Source organism: Mobula birostris, chromosome 30, assembly GCF_030028105.1.
Source record: "Mobula birostris isolate sMobBir1 chromosome 30, sMobBir1.hap1, whole genome shotgun sequence".
In the NCBI taxonomy this organism is placed as follows: domain Eukaryota; kingdom Metazoa; phylum Chordata; class Chondrichthyes; order Myliobatiformes; family Myliobatidae; genus Mobula; species Mobula birostris.
Genome location: NC_092399.1, coordinates 14,587,853 through 14,607,823, shown reverse-complemented (window position 1 = coordinate 14,607,823; position 19,971 = coordinate 14,587,853). Strand labels below are relative to the sequence as shown.

General features: G+C 40.7%; 1 protein-coding gene and 1 long non-coding RNA gene across 2 annotated transcripts; one reads left to right on the top strand and one right to left on the bottom strand.

The window, feature by feature from the left end:
- Positions 1-1,445: 1,445 nt before the first annotated feature.
- LOC140190587 (elongation factor 1-alpha 1-like) lies at positions 1,446-6,749 on the bottom strand. Its single transcript, XM_072247277.1, has 8 exons — positions 6,644-6,749; positions 5,325-5,489; positions 4,953-5,132; positions 4,177-4,473; positions 3,895-4,045; positions 3,365-3,621; positions 2,410-2,644; positions 1,446-1,830 (listed from the first exon to the last, which is right to left on the bottom strand). Exons 2-8 carry the CDS (start codon positions 5,466-5,468, stop codon positions 1,709-1,711), a joined length of 1,386 nt encoding a protein of 461 aa, XP_072103378.1. The 5' UTR covers positions 5,469-5,489; positions 6,644-6,749; the 3' UTR covers positions 1,446-1,708.
- A 259-nt stretch (positions 6,750-7,008) lies between these two features.
- On the top strand, positions 7,009-18,549 carry LOC140190588 (uncharacterized). Its single transcript, XR_011883639.1, has 3 exons — positions 7,009-7,143; positions 7,879-7,985; positions 18,273-18,549. It is a non-coding gene; the product is annotated as an uncharacterized lncRNA (long non-coding RNA).
- Positions 18,550-19,971: the final 1,422 nt, after the last annotated feature.

Genomic DNA, 19,971 nt, shown 5'->3' with positions numbered 1-19,971 from the left:
GATAGCCTTGAGGCCTTCTTGATGAGGATGGAAGTATACAGAAATTGGATGTCCATGGATAAAATGAGGCAGTCAAGGCCAGGGAATTGAAAGTGGTGGAGATGAGTTATCAAGCTTTGTTTCTGGCCTTAATCTTAACTGTTACCACGATCTTCAATAAAATATGACTTTCCTAGCAATTAGCATAGCAACAAGCCTATCAAGTATGTGCCAAGTACTTACCCAATGACTACAGGTACATAGTGGTGTATGGGCAAGACAGCACAGCAACAGTGGTTAGCCCAACTCCATTACAGCACCAACAACCTGGGTTCATTTCCTGTAACAAGTATTTAATCCCACCACGGTGACCACATAGGTTTCCTCCCACATGTGGATCATTGATCTGGTCACATGGGGGTAACTGAGCAATGTGAGCAGATCATGTTAACAGTCTACAAGTCTAAATGCACACTGGGGACAAATTAGAGAAGCCAATTAACCTGCAAACTTAGAAATATTTGGGATATGGAAGGAAAGCTGAACACCCAGGGTAACAACCTCGTCAATACAGGGAGTACCAGCAATCCAGATGGATGCAACAAGGAAGCTACATTATTTATTAAAATCATTTAATTAGCTCATTCAGTGAGTTCCCACAACTTAAAAGTGTAATTAATTAACACATGAATAATACCAGAAAGCTTTAAGGAAATATTTATATAAAAATAAAAAATAGCAATTCAAAATAATTAGGAGTTTGTTGGGGAGGATTTTCTTTCTGAATCCATGTGATTTGATAGATACAAAATTCCTAGTTTCATTATTTTTAGATAGGCTGTCAAACCTGACAAAGGGTTTTGGCCCAAAATGCCAACTGTTAATTTCCATAGATGCTGCCTGACCAGAGTTCCTCCAGCATTTTGTGATCTTTCATTTCTATTGAACTCATTTAGCTAGTCTGGCATATTGTGCCAACTTTACAACCTACTCTGAAGATCAATCTGATCCTTCCCTCCCAGAGTCCTTTTTTCTATCATCCATGTACCCAAGAATTTCTGAAACACATCCAATGTATGTCTCTTACCACCACCTGATAGGTGAATTTTGCATGTGGAATGCCCTGACATCCCCAATATACTTTCTATTAAACACCTTCAAAATCATGCCTCTTTGTATTAGTCACTTTATCTCTTGCCATACATCCTTTAAACAATTTATGTTGCTCTTGGCTTTATCAGGATTGTCTATTTATACCTTGTCTTCCAGCAGACCTTTAATTAGCCAAAAAAGGTTTAGTTGTGGTTTAAACATTTCAATATTATATACCTACTTTTATATAGTTCACACTTCCAGATATAGGGGATTTGAATCGGGGAAGTCAGCCACACCATCATCCAAATATTTGCATGTAACTAAGCAGGCAGATTTATTTCCCCATATTAACCCAACAAATTAAAGCAAAATTATACTGGTTTTGTATATTTATTAGTTTTAAATCATTACACAACCAAAACAGTTTCTAATTAGTGAAAGGACATTTACAATTACACTAACTTTGGAATCTACATTTAGAATCCATCATTCCTTATCCTTTCCTTCTGAATTTCTTTCGATGCATCTTAGTCAATATCCAGTCTCTTATTAATATACATATTTGGCTGGTAATGAATAAACATTTTGGTGCAAGTCTCAAGGTTTGCTGGATCTTGGTGGCCAGTGGTAACATTCACCTCTTGTTTAATACTTTACTGGCAGCCTTGGTGGCTTTTGTAGCAATATCTTTCTTAGTAACTGACTTGATCACACCAACAGCCACCGTCTGTCTCATATCACGGACAGCAAAGCGACCTACAAGAGAAAAAGGTAATCAAATGAATCCTCAATGCCATTTCTATTGGGAATTACGAAGTGCAAATCAACATCATGTTGCAATTAGGGCTTTCCTGAGCAGAAAGTAAACACAGGAACTGTAATAGGCTTAAGCATTTTCTGATTTTCAAAACCCTAGTACCAAAGAGATGGAAGCATAATAAAGATTGTGCACTTTAACCATCATTTCTCTCCTTCAGTTCAAAAATTAAATCTGTATTTGTCATTTGTATTCTTTCCTAATGAACATTCTAGCATGTCTGAGTCAGTATTTATACCATACCTTATCAATTTCAAGGTATACCATTAACAGATACAATAGTACTCAGGTATATGAGGCTTTGTAGCCCTCAAGTTTGACTATTAAATACTAAGGCTAACAGTAACCTTTGCACACATGCCAACATTTAATGATTCATATATACATCCTCCTTGGCCATTTTAAGGCACTCATGCCCACAGCTTTGTTATTGAAGAATACACAATGCAGGCACAATATGCAATTATGAACTGATGACAAACAGGCAAAACCAAAAATCTAACTTTAGGAAAACATACCAAGAGGTGGATATTCAGAAAAGCTTTCGACACACATGGGCTTAGTTGGCATCATGTGAACAATGGCTGCATCTCCAGACTTCACAAATTTGGGGCTATCTTCCAACTTCTTGCCAGACCGACGATCAATTTTCTCCTTCAGCTCACTGAACTTGCAGGCAACATGAGCAGTATGACAATCAAGTACTGGGGCATAGCCAGCAGATATCTGACCGGGATGGTTCAGGATAATAACCTTTAAAAAAAAATCAAATTTATAAAATCATAATCAAATAAATTACTCACTCATAACTAGAACTTTTCCTATAGGACATGATTTTTTTTTTGGGACATTCATTCCACTGAATGCAGATGGGAGCCCTCTCCTCTCCCTTAATAATACATTTGTTATTAAGCATGTCTGCTTTTATTTATTGAGATAGTGTTCTGGCCCTTTGAACCACACAACCCAACAACCCAATTTAACCCTAGCCTAATCATGGGACAATTTACAAAGACCAATTAGCCTACCAACTTGTAGGTCTTTGGACTGTGGAAAGAAACCAGAGCACCCAGAGGAAACCCACACAGTCAACAGGGAAAACATATGAAACTCCTTACAGGCAGTGGCAGGAATTGAACTCAGGTCATCTGTATTGTAAAGTGTTGAATTAACCTCTATGCTACCATGCTGTAGCTATAGAAGTGACAGATGTAATGTCTGTTTCGGTCAGTGGGTGGAATGACCTCGGAAATTTCAGTTTTCTGAAGAAAATATGAATTGGTGCATAGTAACTTCATACTTTGCTCAGAGTATACTCACTGGCCAAACTAGTTAGAATTACAGAAAAGGCCTAACCAGTTCAAGCCATCAAAACATCATTGTTATAGTTTACAATCACATGCTTTCTAAGCTGAGATAAACGAGCATTCTGATGACCACTAAATGGAAGATTGAGTGAAAGTTCTCCTTTACCTGTGCAGTAAAATCAGCAGTTTGTATTGGAGGGTCATTTTTGTTGTCACCAGCAACATAACCCCGACGGATATCCTTAACAGAGACGTTCTTGATGTTGAAACCAACATTGTCACCAGGAAGAGCTTCTAGCAGGGTTTCATGGTGCATTTCCACAGATTTCACTTCAGTGATGACTGGATTGGGAGCAAACTGCACCAACATGGCTGGTTTCAGAACACCTGTCTCAACCCGGCCAACTGGTACGGTGCCAATGCCTGCAAAAGAACCAAAAATTCAGAATCCAAAAACAATTTACAAATCCCCCAATAACAGCTACAACAGATGAAAATACTACAGTGTAATAATTGCAGATCTAAATTAGGGTTATACAGTGAGGATTAGGTGGAGTCAATTGGTCAAGGGTTCAGAATGCCCTTTTAAGAAGTCAGGCCATTTTTAGTGACTACAATAACACTCTTGTTCTCCAAATTCTGCTCCAAAGCATCATGAGTTCTGGTACCCATATTACAACAGAACCAGTAACTTACCACCAATCTTGTAGACATCCTGGAGAGGGAGACGAAGAGGTTTTTTTATTGGGCGTTCTGGAGGCTGAATGCTGTCAAGGGCTTCAAGCAGTGTGGTACCAGAGAGGTTTTCATTTTTCCTGGTAATTGACCAACCTTTGAACCAGCCCATCTATTTAAAAAAGAATCAAAATTAGGATATTTGTAGAAAGCACCCAGCACCAAACATATCAAATCTTGCAAAATGTTGCTAGCACCAAATAATTAAATGTAAAGCCACTGAAGTGACCACAGCTTACATACATTCTGACTTTGTTCCAGCATGTTGTCGCCATTCCAACCAGAGATGGGAACAAATGCTACAGTTGCTGGGTTATAGCCGATCTTCTTGATGTACGTGCTGACTTCCTTCGTGATTTCACTGTATCTTGCCTCGCTGTATGGGGGTTCAGTGGAGTCCATCTTGTTGATACCAATAATGAGCTGCTTGACACCCAAGGTGTAGGCAAGCAGAGCGTGTTCCCTCGTCTGTCCATTCTTTGAGATACCAGCTTCAAACTCACCCACGCCAGCTGCAACTATCAGCACAGCGCAGTCAGCCTAGGAAAAGAAAAAAAAAGAGGATTTGTTAAATATGAGGTATTGGCCAGGGCTATTTAGATGAAGTAAATAGAAGAGTTCTACAGAAGGTTCTGCACAAAAAAAAGCACTTGTCATGTAACCTATGACAATAATTTAGAAATATGGACTTGGCTTTCAATCACAAAACTGACCGTATGAACAAAATCAACACACGCAAAATGCTGTTGCAACCTAGCAAGCCAGGCAGCATCTATGAAAGAGTACTTTCAACTTCGGGTCAAGACACTGATGGTACTTTTCCACAGATGCCGCCTGGCCTGCAGAGTTCCTCCAGCATTTTGCTTGGATTTCTAGCGTCTGCAGATTTTCTCTTGTTTGCATATGAACAAAATCCCAGGATAATCGATCATGTAATCAAAAAGCAGCTATTCATATAGAGGGTAATAACCAAGTAGCAGTAATTCAAATTAAGCTGGATACACTGAAGTTCCAGTTACCTGTGAGGTTCCAGTAATCATGTTCTTGATGAAGTCTCTGTGTCCTGGGGCATCAATGATGGTGATGTAGTACTTTGAAGTTTCAAACTTCCAAAGAGAGATGTCAATGGTAATACCACGCTCACGTTCAGCCTTCAGTTTATCTAAAACCCAGGCATACTTGAAGGATCCTTTGCCCATCTAGAAAACACAAAGAGGAATGTTAGGACCACTTTATCAGCCTTAATTCAACAGTTTAAAGTGCTACCTTGCAATAACTTGTTAATCCAACTTCACCCAAATATTAAAACCAATGAATTAATTATTCCACAATGCATTCTGTGACAATTAGCAACCACCCCGACTTGTATTATTCAAAGACAGAAAACAAACCTCAGCAGCTTCCTTCTCAAATTTTTCGATGGTTCTCTTATCAATTCCACCACATTTGTAGATCAGATGACCTGTGGTTGTAGATTTGCCAGAATCGACATGACCAATGACAACAATGTTGATGTGCGTCTTTTCCTTGCCCATTTTTTAACGTTGGAATGAGTGCTGTAAAAGAGCAGGATTACTATTAATTTTTAAATTCCGAAAACTACCAACTTCATGGTTTAAATATACCTACGGACTTGGCCACAGCAGTCTGTGGCAGAGCATTCCACAGGTTCACCACTCTGGTTTAAAAATATAAATCCCCGTTCTGAAAAGTCGCCCCTCAAATTTTGAAGCTGCGTGCCCTCCAGTTCTGGAAACCCCCACTGAAGGAAGCGTGTGAAGGTCTTCGCCTAGCCGGTCACATCCTGCATGTGAGTCAATGGGGACGTGGCCAATGATTCATTCAGCAGTCAGTACCACGATAGCGTAATTACACAACGCCAGATGATGGCCGCCTTCCCGAACGAACGGGGAGAAAAGAAAAATCTACCCCGGGTACCGGTCACAGCTCTTCGGGAATTCAAAAGATGTTTAAATCTCCTCCGGGGGAGGTGGGCACTGCTTGAATTTTCAGGTGGAAACCTGACGAGGGATTACTGTTAGAATCCATAATCAAGCACCTCACCTGAAAAATCACATAAAATGGACCCCTCAGATAGGGGTAAAACAGTTGGTAATCGTGCCGGTATCTCCAAGGCCCACGCTAACAGCCTGACCGGAACACCCATCATTGCATCAGACGCTCAACAATGGACTACCACTCCTCCCTCACGTTACCCAAATGAAAGGCCGGGGGGTTGGGGGAGAGTGAGTTTAAAACTACAAATTACACGGCGAAACGCTTCGAGGCACTCCGTATTTTGTACAGGTCTGGTCGATGTCGCCGGATGGCCACGGACAAGCAGCAGATTGAAGTGGATTGTGCCCGGCCAGACCGGCTGCTCACATCCAACAAAAGCGGCCTTCAGCGAAAGTGACGCCGGTCGCCTGAGTTCTCCCGTCTGGAGACTTGGGGTTTTTTTCCCCCCCCAAAAAACTCTTATCGTTCTGACAGACACGCTCTCTCCATTTATATTACACATGAGAGTTCTCCCTCAGGAGGAAGAAAATCACGCCGTCACAGAAATGAGCTATTCAAACCGTCCATCACAAAAATAAAAACATCTTTTAAAACCATATATATATATTAATTTTACCACATGAAGGTTAGTAAATAACCGTGGCCGGCCCCAGGCCTAAGCTTCTCCCAGACAGCCATTTATTTTAGTTACCGTTCAGATGCAGCCGCAAACCTCTTTCCGTTAGAATCAGAGACTAAAAGGACCGAAAAAATGGCGTCGTGGCAATTTATAGGCGGGAGGTGGGGTGGAAGGCTCGCCGACGACGGCTTTCCCCCTTCCCGCCCCTTTTTTTCTGCCCTCCAAGTACGGAATTAATGTCGGATGCGTGCATGCTTTATATATTTTCTCCACCTTTTCACCTACTCTTTCCTTTTTTTTAAAGTTACGGGGGGGGAAAAAAGTTAAGCGATTTCATGATCCAGTTTTCCGTTTCATGAGAGTTTTCTGCACCCAAATATCAAATAAATTCTTCGAGACCCCCGTCGAATTTACCCACCCATCCGGCTCTGAACGGATTGACGTTTTTATTGCCTCCCACCCACTTGTTTCCTCCAGAAATTTCCGAAGCCGAAGAATGAGCAACGTGCCAAGAATTTGACTTCTTTACTGACCTCTTGAGCGATTGAGAGCTTTAAATACCAATGCCGAAGGTAATTTCAGAAATGGCTCGGGTAATTATTTCGTTAATATTCCAGTCTTTTCCGAAATAATGTGTTGTTAATACAATAATATTTTAAAAATGATTCCCCCACCCTTCCTTCACCATGGCATGAACATGAAACTGATATTTTATACAGACTCCAGAAGATCCCAAAATTTAAAAAAAACAGTAAACACGAGAGAGATTTTTTTGGCTTATGAGTTAAATCTTATGGAAACAGACCGCCTAGTAAGTTTCTCACCTGAAACTACGCTATAAAACTCTCCTTATGAAACCAGACCCTGGGGGTTGCTGGCACGTGATTAGAATTAGCCCAAGGCTAAATTATTAAATCTTTATTTAAATATAGAAGTTAATGAATGCTGACAGCTCTCAGAAACTGCAATTGCATAGCTTTGCCTTTGGTGATTCAGAGTCTCCCCATGGTTTATAGAGGTTTTTTTTATGCACATTGCAATTGGAACGTGGTGGTGGGGAACCTACATTCTACTTCAAACTTAAATATAATTGCTCCCCAAAAAGATCCTTTGGAAGCATTTATTCCATGATGTGCCATGAATTAACAAAAAAAAAACATAAATGAGTAAAATAATAACCATCTGGTTCTTCGAGCTCACTCTGCCATTCAGCAAAGGTCATGGCTGATCTACTTCTGTGCTATTTCCATATCCCTTGAATTGTTTAAGTCCAGAAATCTATTAATCTCTTTTGATTGCATCCACAGCCATCAAAGCTAGAGAATTCCAAGGGTTCACTGCCCTCCGAAGAAATGTCCCCTCAACAGAGTCATAAAAGGCTTGTGACTTATTCTGGGTCAAATAATAGAACTGAGTAGGTTTGCCATCACTCTAATTCTCTCATTCGCCTAGTGTAAATACTTCAAATTTATTTACAGATGAAATACGTAACTTCTCTAACTAATAACTTGTTGGTTTCACTCTGACAGGATGTAATTGTACTTTATGGACAAGTTAATTTCTGGGAGTACTATGTATTATAACTTTAGCTACATTGTAAGCTGTCTGGAAGTCCACGTACATTGGTTAGCTCTCTGTTCTTTTGGGGTACATCCTCAAAAAATGTCTTTTAAGTAAAAATCCTTAAAATGACTTATTTCCCTTTCGTATATCCACCTTGACTCTACCCACATAAAAGTTGCTGGTGAACGCAGCAGGCCAGGCAGCATCTCTAGGAAGCGGTGCAGTCAACGTTTCAGGCCGAGACCCTTCCTCAGGAGATGCTGCCTGGCCTGCTGCGTTCACCAGCAACTTTTATGTGTGTTGCTTGAATTTCCAGCATCTGCAGAATTCCTGTTTGATTCTACCCAGTTTATTTTATTTAGTGATACTGTAGCGGCCTCCACAGACTTGTATGATGCTCCCTTAGGGCAATTAGCAAACATACAATCTTGAAGTGATGAACCTAAGCAAAATTAAGTGTAATTGAGCGGTCAGCAAAAGATATGACACCCATCGGGCCTCAATACTATCGAGCACGAATACGTAACCAAACCCTACGCTTTTACCACCCCCACCCACATGAATAGTTACCGTAGTAAATATAATAAACACACAGTACAGAATCCAATGCTGACAGAGAACAGATGCATGGCTCCTACAGATACAGCACGGAATAGGCCCTTCCGACCCACCAAGCTATAACCCTAGCCTAATCACAGGACAATTTGCAATGATCAATTCACCTACTAACCGTCTGTGGGAGGAAACCCATGTGGACACGGGAAGGAACGAACACACTTGCTTACAGAGGATGCTGGAACTCTACTCTGAACTCCGACCCCGCCCCCAGCTGTAACAGCATCGCGCTCACTACCTCACTACCACGGCGCCCCGTATTGTTAGTATTTTCTCGGCATTTTGTTCACTATTACTGGTAACTGATGTCCAAGTTTCCATTATAGAAGACAGAGTTGAAATAAAACTATGCCAGATAATTTCACTCATGAGAGCCTGCATACAGAGATTAATTCCTTTGATAAAGTCATAAGACCATGAGTCATCAAATTCCACTTTGGTCTTCTTAAGTAAATGCTGCCATAGTCATATGAGCCAAAGAAGGTGAACACAATCTTCAACTCCAATTACCAAGAAAGCAAATAACTTGACAAATTAATCGTTATGCTCGCAACAAGTATATAGTATTGATTTTCATCTTAAGCTGTGGCTACAGATGTAAATGCTCTAGGAAGAGTGCAAAGGACATTTAATAAAGTGGTTCCAGGGATGCGGGGCTTAATTTTTTGTGAATAGATCAGAGAAACGGGCAGACACACGAGACTTGCAGACACTGCGATCTGGGGCAAGGAGTAAATTGCGGAGAGAGCTCAGTGGGTCAGGTAGCATCTGTGGGCAGTCGATATTTTAGGTTGAGGCCCTGCTTCAGGACTTTGAGCTAAGAGGGAAGCTAGCCGGTTTATAGGAGAGATGAGAAATAAGTTGGTCAGTGGTAGGTGCAAAAATGAGGAGGGTGGACAGATGGAGGAAAACAGAGAGATTGAGCTGGATGAAAAGTAGAAATAGAGTAGGTGATCACTTTCATCCAGGGTCTTTTCCCTTAGCTTGCCTTTTCCATCCCTGCCTCCTCCCTCAGTGCCAGTTACATCTGCCCATCATCTACATATTTACCTGGGTTTCTTCACCCTTGGTTCACCTTCCATATCCAATCCACCTCTGGTTTCCACCATCCCTCCCTTATCCGGCTCCATCCATCATCTACCAGCCTCCGCTGGCCCACTGAGTCCTTCCAGATGTGTGTTTTTGCTCCAGGGAAGCTGGGATTGCACTTCTAGAGACTGAGGAAGCTGTGTTGGGATTGGCATTAGGGGAGCAGATAGGAGGAAACTGTATCTGTTTGTGGGGGGGGGGGCAAGATTGAGGAGCTACAGAATGAAGACAATTGGCAAAAGAGCCAGAAATGATATCAGGAAAATAATATTCTATGATTAAGATCTGGAAAAGGTTTGTAGCAGTGACAGATTTGACTGTGGCAATAAACCAGAAGATGGATGAATATTTGAAATATTCTCCCTTCCTTTTTCTTCTATTCTACATTCTGGCCTCTTAGCTCTTCTTACTTACTAATCATCTCCCCCTTGGGTCCCCTCCTCCTTCCCTTTCTCCTATGGTCCACTCTTCTCCCCTATCAGTTTCCTTTCTCTCCAGCCCTTTATCTTACCCACTCGCCTGGCTTCACCTTTCAGCTTATCCTTCTTCCCCTCCCCTCCCCACCTTTTTATTCTGGCATCTTCCCCCTTCCTTTTCAGTCCTGAAGAAAGGTCTCAGCCTGAAACATCGACTGTCTATTCATTTCCATAGATGCTACCTGACCTGCTGAGTTCTAGCATTCTGTGTGTTTCTTTTGGATTTCCAGCATCTGCAGATTTTCTTGTGTTTATGATTTGAAAGAATTTGCAAAATTATGGGGAGAGAACAAGGGAGTAGTATTAATTGGTTAACTCTTGCATGTAGCTGCTATAGACTTATTTCCATTTAGACATTAATGGGTTAAAAGACTTTTCTCTATGATGATAAGGTTCTGTGGTTATATGCTGTGACTCTTCTTTATAGCTTTCATCACATTTCTCAGCATTTGTCCTTAAATAAAACCTTGAAATTCAACCAGGAAGCACAACAAAATTGTGCAAAATACTTTGATCGTTCAGAATTCAACCATGAAAAATTACCGATCTAAAAAATGAAACTGCTCAATCTGCTGAGCTTTTCAGAACTTTCTGTTTACCTTTCTGCAAGATTGTTTCTCTCAAACAGTTAAGCTTGCTTGCTACTAGGAAGATATAGCAAGCATGTGCATTCAGGAGATACCAAGGACAAGGAGGTATCAAGGTTTAGCTGTCCTTGAGTTTCAAGGTCAAAAAATTAGACTTTCCACATGTTATAGTAGTTTGTTTTAAAATAACATTACCAACAATTAGCTAATTGATATCAGGGTCCTAATTCTTACCAGGGTATTTCAAGTTCATGCATATCTGCTTCTAGCTATAGTAAATCTGGGAGGCGACCATGGCAGCAATAGTAATTCAAAAGTTCTTACATCCACTGTGCCTGTACCTGCTCTTTAAAGGAGTTCTTTGAAATTATAGTTTGTGAGAGACATGTGCCCGCTAAACTGTAACCCAGTGCTTTGCAGGAATGGATCTGTGCCCTCCAGTACTCTAAACCAGTTCAAACGATGAGACCAGTTTCAACCTGATCCATAGTCCCAGCTCAATCAGGTCTCAATTCTTAATGTTAGCCTGGTCTCTAGTCCTCAGCTGTGTTAAGACTCCACAATGAGCAATGTCTGGGATCCAGGAGGACAGCTGGAAATGGGGAGAAGTGAAAAGAATTCAGCCTTACCTCTGATTTCTGGCCTCTGTAGCACTTATCCCAGTCCCAAACACTTCTGTTCAATGACCCTGCCTGCCAATTCCTTTTAAAGGGCTGAGGATGTTTTAGGTTTCTTGGAAAATATTGTAAGCGCAGACTCATTTACACTCATTTATCTCTGTTGAACTAATTTGCTAATCATTTGTCCATTGTTGCATGTCATTTATTAAAGTTCTGCTTAGTATGGACCATCCACCCTTGTTTGGACCTGCAAGAAATTCCTAACTCCAGAGTCTAAATCATTCATGTAAATTATTAACAGAGTGACCCTAGCAGAGATTCTTGTGATCCACCACCCACTTCGTACCACAAACAACTCCACTTTACTCTTGCTCTCTGCTCTCTGCCCTGCTGCTTTTCACCTAACACAATATTCTCCGACCTTCTCCAATCCTATCTCTGATTGTTGTCTGTAAAATATTCCACTATTTTATGTTACTTGATAACTTTATAGTTCTATTTTGCTTTCAATTGTTCTCTTTTACCTTCATTGAGGTGTGGAGCCTCCTGGGTGTTTACCGTTTTCCCCATTAAGCAGAATCTATGGTATTTTCTTGCACCCTGTTCAATGCCAGTTTAAAAGTTGCCCATTGTGTTCTGCACGTTTCACTGATATGATTGTCCAATTTATCTTGCTGGGTTTTATTTTCAACCTGTCATAACCTACGATTTTCCAATCATTAAACCTATGTCCTTATTGATTAACAAGTTAAAGCTTCCCTATGACAGTCCCATTAGATCAGGGGTTCCCAACCTTCTTTATGCCATGGACCCCTAACATTAACTGAGGGGACCATGGACCCCAAATTGGGAATCTTGCATTAGATCTTCCCGTTTTTTACTCCACCACCCATTCCTGATTTTTCTATAGCAATATCTCCATAATTCAGGTTATTTCCTATTTCTTTCAAAGCACAATTGCCTCCCACTCTCCTATTTTCCTAGACATACATACGATGTGTATACAGAGATAGGAACTCATTAGATTTTCCACTTGTCTTAATGTTAACCATCTGCTGTTTTATAGCAGCATTTACCTCCTTCCCATCAATGAGCCTCCTTACACATTTTCATGCATTATTTTTAAACTCTTCATTTTGTGTACACTCATTATTCCTTGACCTTATTAGTTTGAAGCCAGCCTTTCTCACCTCCCCATTTACCCTTAGCACCAGAAACTGAGCTCATCCTTGATCCGATGGAACCCACCTTATTAGTACAGTCCTGGGAAGAGTGCCGAAAGGAACTTCCACATGCCTTTGCAATGGTTGGCCCATGCTTCAGTGCATCCCTCAATATACATTGTGGTGACTTGGAACGTAGCCGATTTCCAAAGGCAGTTTTTGTTTGGAAGCCAATTTGCTGCAGCACCGAAGAGGTCATTTTCAATCTCTGTCCTTTATGTTGATTCACCACCACCTTTAATTTGGCCAACATCAGTATTATCATCAGCAAACTTATATATGCCATTTTATCATGGTTTCCATTCTTACTTACCAGTACTTCTCCCTCTGTCCCCACACCCCACACCCGATGACGATCCTTTCTGGCTATGAAGATGGAGCACTCCTAGTTCTCGTTTCACCTTGGCTAGGCACAGCTATTCAGTTTTCTCACTCTTGAGGCCATGCTTTTTAATTTAGATTCTAACTCCAAATACCCTTTCAATTACACTTCAGTCTTATTCATGCTAATGTCATTTGTTTGAACATGACTCACGACAGCTGATTTACTGCTGTCCGCCTCCACATCCTCTCCTGCCACTGTGAGATATTTCATATCCAGTAGGTAACACACCTTTTGGTATTTATGTGCTTGAATGCAGAAGATCCTCCGATCCTCATATCCTCATCACATTACTGATCTGCTCTCTCCCCTCACAAACCCTTGTGAGCCACGGTGTCATTGAGGATTTTCAGCTTGCAGTACTTTGCTTGTCCCCACAGGTAATGGTGTGTGAGATTCTTTGCAATGCTGCTTACACTGTGGACTGTATATTGTAATGTAAGCAGGTTTTTGAGATAATTCTGATCATTATACTGCAGCATGTTTAAAGGCACATGCTCAAACAGAACTTTATTTACAAAATATCAAATTAAGTTTAATGCATGAAGCCTTCTGACAAAGAATTGCACTGAGCGGGAGAAGGAACGTATTGTAAGATTTGTAGCACTGAATGGCACAGGCTGATACTTGGAGCTGAAAGTATCACAAGAAGATGCATATGCAACTTGGGCTTTTGAAAACCTTGTATTTGTACAAATATAAGAAAAATATATTGATTTTGTTTAACTGAACAGAGGGAGAAATGCAGGTGGGTAAGAAAGGAGATGATGATAAAATGCAGTATTTCATTTTCCTGATGACACCACTGTTGTTGGCCAAATCAAAGGTGGTGATGAATTAACGTATAGGAGGGAGATTGAAAATCAGGTTGTCTGGTGCTACGATGACAACCTTTCACTCAATGTCAACAAAATCGAAGCACTGATTATCAACTACAGGAGGAAGAAGCTGGAGGACCCTCAGCCTGTCCTCACTAGGGGACAGAAGGTGAAGAGGATCAGTAGCTTAAAATTCCTTGGTGTTATATCAGAGGATCTGTTGTGGAAGCAACAGGTAAGCGCCATCACAAAGAAGACACAACAATGCTGCAACAGTTTTAGAAGTTTGCTTGTCACCAAAACCTTTTGACAAACTTCTATGGATGCACAGTGTAGAGCATCCTAACTGGTTGCATCATGATCTGGTATGGAAACTCCAAAGCCCAGGAACAGAAATGACAACAGGAAATTGTGGGTGCAGCCCATTCCATAACAGGCAAAACCCTCCCCACCACTGAGGACATTTGCATGGAGTGCTTGCCACAAGAAAGCAGCGTCTATCATCAAAGACCCCCACCATCCAGGCCATACTCTCTTCTTGCTATTAGCATCGGACAAGAGGTACAAAGGCCTTACATCCACACTGCCAGGTTTAGGAACATTTATTACCCTAAAAAGATCAGGCTCCTGAACTGGCATGATAACTTTACTCACCTCAACAATGAATTGATTCCACTACCGACAGAATCACTTTCGAAGACTCTTTACAATTCATATTCTTGGTACTAGTTTTTTATTTGCACAGTTTGTCTTCTTTTGAATCTTGTTTTATCAATCTTGTGTTTATGTATAGTTTTTCGTAAATTCTATTGTATTTCTTTATTTTTATGTACATGCCTGAAAGAAAATGAAACTGAAGGTAATATAGTGACATATACTAACTTGATAATAAATTTGCTGTGAAATTTGAAATTTCTGAGATAGCATTTCCAAGATTTGAAACATGACATGTTTAAATAGTTCCTTTTCTTTAACGTCTGCCAAAAAACTAACTTTTGAACCTTTTACAATTCTGGTAGTGTAATCATCATTGCAGAAAACAGGAAACATCTTGCAATAATATTTTAACTTTTCTCTTTTACATTGTACTCTCCCAAAATGTTACAGAGTATCAAATGAATAAATCATCAAATCAGTATTGAACAAAGATATAGATCCATTTTCATAATTGTAACAAATTATTTAAGATAGCCGTTTGAATCACATTTGAATCAATTTCTTGCCTTAAAGAAGTAAAAAAGCTAGTGTTAACATTTCCTGCTACAATAACAAAAATGTGGCATATATGTAGTCTTTCAGTCTTTAAAATGTACCACTTAAAATGCTCATATTGTATTTATCAATCATTTTCATAATGCCATAAGATATAGAAGTGGGCCACTCGGCCCATCAAGTGTGCTCCACCATTCAATCGTGGGCTGATCCAATTCTTCCTGTCATCCCCACTCCCCTGCCTTCTCCCCATACCCTTTGATGCCTTGGCTAATCAGGAACCTATCTATCTCTGCCTTAAATACACCCAATGTTTTGGCCTCCACAGCCGCTCGTGGCAATAAATTCCACAGATTTACCACCCTCTGACTAAAGTGATTTCTCTGCATCTCAGTTCTAAATGGACATTCTTCAATCCTGATTCGTGCCCTCTTGTCCTAGACTCCCTTACCATGGGAAATAACTTTGCCATATCTAATCTGTTCAGGCCTTTTTACATTTGGAATGTTTCAATGCGATTCCCCCCTCATTCTCCTGAATTCAGCCCAAAAGCTGCCAGACGTTCCTCATAATCCTTTCATTCATGGAATTGTTCTTGTGAATCTTCTGAAAACCCTCTCCAATGTCAGCACATCATTTCTAAAATAAAGGAGCCCAAAACTGCACATAATACTCCATGTGGCCTCACGAGTGCCTTATAGAGCCTCAACGTCACATCCCTGCTCTTATATTCTAGACCTCTAGAAATGAATGCCAACATTGCATTCATCTTCTTCACCACCAACTCAGTCTGGAGGTTAACCTTTAGGGTATCCTGCACAAGGACTCCCAAGTCCCTTTGTATCTCTGCATTTTGAATTCTCTCCCCATCTAAATAATAGTCTGCCCATTTATTTCTTCCACCGAAGTGCATGACCATACACTTTCCAACACTGTATCAAGAGCTTTCTTTTAAAGTGAATTACTTTATCAACATTTGCTATAAAAATAAAATTACCTGTATTCAGATTAGGTTGCACGCAAAGGTGTAATCTACTTTGCAAACACTAGGTTATTTATGCCACTAAGATTCAAAAGATATAAAATATTATGGTTATAAAGAATGTGATCTGGAAGCTGTTCAGCAAAACACACACACACACACACAAACACTGCCCTTTAGGACAGCAATGAAGGTTGTCCATCTCTGGCAGGGTTAAGGGTTTCCTTCATCGTGTCAGTAGCTTCCTCTCAGTTTTCACTACTGTCAGTCATGCAAGTCCCAGGTGGAGACACAGGAATACCGTCACACTCGGGTGTTGAAGGTTTCTTCATCGCTGTTCCGTAATAATTTTGTTTTACCAGTCAGGGTTGTCAGCCCTGAGCTGAACCCCCCAAGCCAGGAGGACCAGTGGACCACTCAGTCTGGCCTCTACCCTTTGACCTGTTTGGCATGGATGACCCTACCAACAGCCAAAGCATAAAGCCCTGACTCCAGCCAACATAACTCTCTGGGTCATTGCAGCACACAAGCCTCCAAACCACAGCAAGGAATGTGGCCCTCCTGGAGGTTCCCATTCTTGCTCAGGTGTAATATCCAGATGATGGGTATTTACTTCCTTATATGTACAATCGAGAAGGAAGCCAGGCAGTCCATGTTGGTTCCTAGCAGACCATCACATCTGATTCATTCCCCACTCCCCCCCATAACTTGTCTCTCACATGCCTATCGACTCTTCTTTGATTCCTTTTGTCTCAGGTACACACTTACATTAAACCATCCAAACTGGAGTACAGTATTTGACAGAAACCTATACAGTTACGGAGAGAAGGTATAAAACGTCACACAGTTCCATTAAACAACAGGAATTCTGCAGATGCTGGAAATTCAAGCAACAGACATCAAAGTTGCTGGTGAACGCAGCAGGCCAGGCAGCGTCTCTAGGAAGAGATACGACGTTTCAGGCCGAGACCCTTCATCAGGACTAACTGAAAGAAGAGCTAGTAAGAGATTTGAAAGTGGGAGGGGGAGATCTGAAATGATAGGAGAAGACAGGAGGGGGAGGGATGGAGCCAAGAGCTGGACAGGTGATTGGCAAAAGGGATATGAGAGGATCATGGGACAGGAGGCCTAGGGAGAAAGAAAAGGGGGAGGGGGAGAAAACCCAGAGGATGGGCAAGGGGTATAGTGAGAGGGAGAAAAAGAATGTGTGTATATAAATAAATAATGGACGGGTCTTGGCCTGAAACGTCGATTGTACCTCTTCCTAGAGATGCTGCCTGGCCTGCTGCGTTTACCAGCAACTTTGATGTGTGTTACACAGTTCCATAGCCAGGATTGAATCCAGTTTCCTAAAGTTGTTTCCATCTGGGGACTTGGAAAGCATGAAATGCCGAATTACAGGCTCATAACCATGGAATGTCGCTGCCATCATTACTCCTGAAGAGGAATAACATTACTTCAAATATACGTTATAATAAAAAGATTAATGCATGACCCATGAATATGCATCGCATCAGCCAGATTCTTTTGACTCAGACTTGTTAGGAACTGAAATTTTATATATTCGAATTACAAGAAAACGATCTACTTCAAAATAATTCCAAATATTTAAACAGCCTAAGCATGTAAAGGTTACAGTGTTCTGTAAGAATTATTATTGTTACGGTAATTTGTCACATGGGTTGGGGTGAGTGAGAACGTTACATATTCACCCTTTGTGCCGTTGGTGGCGCTAGTTAGAGGCTGTGAGGTTAGGTTGGATATTATGGTTGACCACTTATTTCGTTATTTTGCTCGTTTTTCTCACTTTGCTTATTACATTGATCCCGATATTGCTAATTTTGATCGCTCGTCTTTGCTGGTTTCATAGTAAAGGATCGAAAGTACTTTTTTTTCGACTTGGAACTCCGTTCAGCGCGTCATAGTGTCAAGTCCCTCGCTCGGTTTCTCGGCGTTTTTTCCCCCTCAAATAACCACTACAAGGATGATTGGAATGTTATGAAAACATTGTTATGTAACTCTTATTATATAAGCTTTTGGAAAATGTCTTTAGAATGAAGCCTTTGACTGTAATCATCCTGATTTTGCTTTTCCCGTTTTCCCTTCCCTACAAATTCTGTTTTTGTGCATACAGTTTAGAATTTCGTGTTATCACCTCAGAAATGATGAAAAGGTATCAATCATCACAATGGAATCTGGACTACATGTTTCCCTTGATTTATAAAAGAGTTATGTTCCTGGAAAACATTCTGTTAATTAAAAAAAGTCAACTGAAATGGCTTTTCCAAGTAGTTTCAATGCAGAAACACCAGTCGTGTTTTCAGAGATCAAGAATTTCAATTGAGAGGAACTCAAACGCTTAAAAGTACGTCAACACAAATACTTGAAGCAACAAAATGTAATTTTATTGACAACGGTCTTAAATTACGAAAATAAAAGTACATAATTAATGCGCATTCTCAGGGTACTCAACAAGTGAAAACATAAAATCCTCAGGGGTTGTGACGGGAATGTGGAGAGGATATTTAATTCTGTGGGAGAATCCATTTGGGACGTGCGTCTATATTTGCTGTTCGGCTGTCTAGGGTTGCTATAGCGTTCATTTACCAGCAGGGGGAAGCAGATGGTTAAAAATAAAGATGGCTACACAAGGTGATGCCGGTCTTTCTCCCCTTGCTACTATGTTGAAGGTTATTACAATAGTGATAAGGTAAAACTGGCATGAACTGAATTCTGGAAATGTCCTACATAATGAGTCAATAGTACAATTAAACCTACACAGTTTTTTAAAATGCCAACATTTGGATGGGTAACATAATTTGAGAGATCAAATCAAGACAGAATATTAATTGAGCATAGTTTAATAGTAGTTAGTAGAAAATAATATTACAGATGAGAAAAAGACAAATATATTCCTTACCATTTTGGGCTCTGCTAATTTGGACTCCCCAGATGTCTGGCTGTGTAAAGAAATTGGTGAAATTGCCTTAGAATAAACTTTTTGAAACTGTCAAAAATTTCAAGTTGAAGCCATTTATCATTGTAGCATGCTTCATATTTCATCACCAGCACCAAGGAGAAGCTCTGGCTGGAGACCGTAGCAAACTGCTTGGGCTTGCCTTAGTGCTAAGGGATGAGATAGGGCAATTCACTCAGTGTGTTCAGGAAAGTTTTCTGAAACATTACATATTTATCCATACTAGAGAAAGGGCTACACCATCTCTTCTTTGGAAATGAGACTGAGCAAGTGGTTGATCTGTCAGTGTGGAAGTACTTTGGGACTCTATTAGTTTCAGGATAGTTATGGAAAAAGATAGGACTGATCGTGAAATTTGTTTTGTGGCAGCAATACACAGCAAGACATAAAAATTACTATAAGTTTCAATAAAAAATTGTGTGAAAGAGGAATAGTGAGAAAGTATTTGTGGGTCATTCAGAGGTCTGAAGGCACAGTAAATGATAGGACCCTGGGGAGTGTTGTTGAATAAAGAGACCTTGGGGTAAAAGTACCTAGTTCCCTGAAAAATGGGAAGGTAGACAAGGTGGAGATGAATGTGTAAGGCATACTACCAGAAACCTATATATAAGGCATCCGTTAGTCTTGCGAGACTATGGATCTGCGCCTGGAAAGTCTTCACTCTCCAGGCCTGGGCAAGGTTGTATGGAAGACCAGCAGTTGCCCATGCTGCAAGTCTCCCCTCTCCACAACACCAATGTTGTCCAAGGGAAGGGCATTAGGACCCATACAGCTTGGCACCAGTGTCGTCGCAGAGCAATGTGTGATTAAGTGCCTTGCTCAAGGACATAACACGTTACCTTGGCTAGGGTTTGAA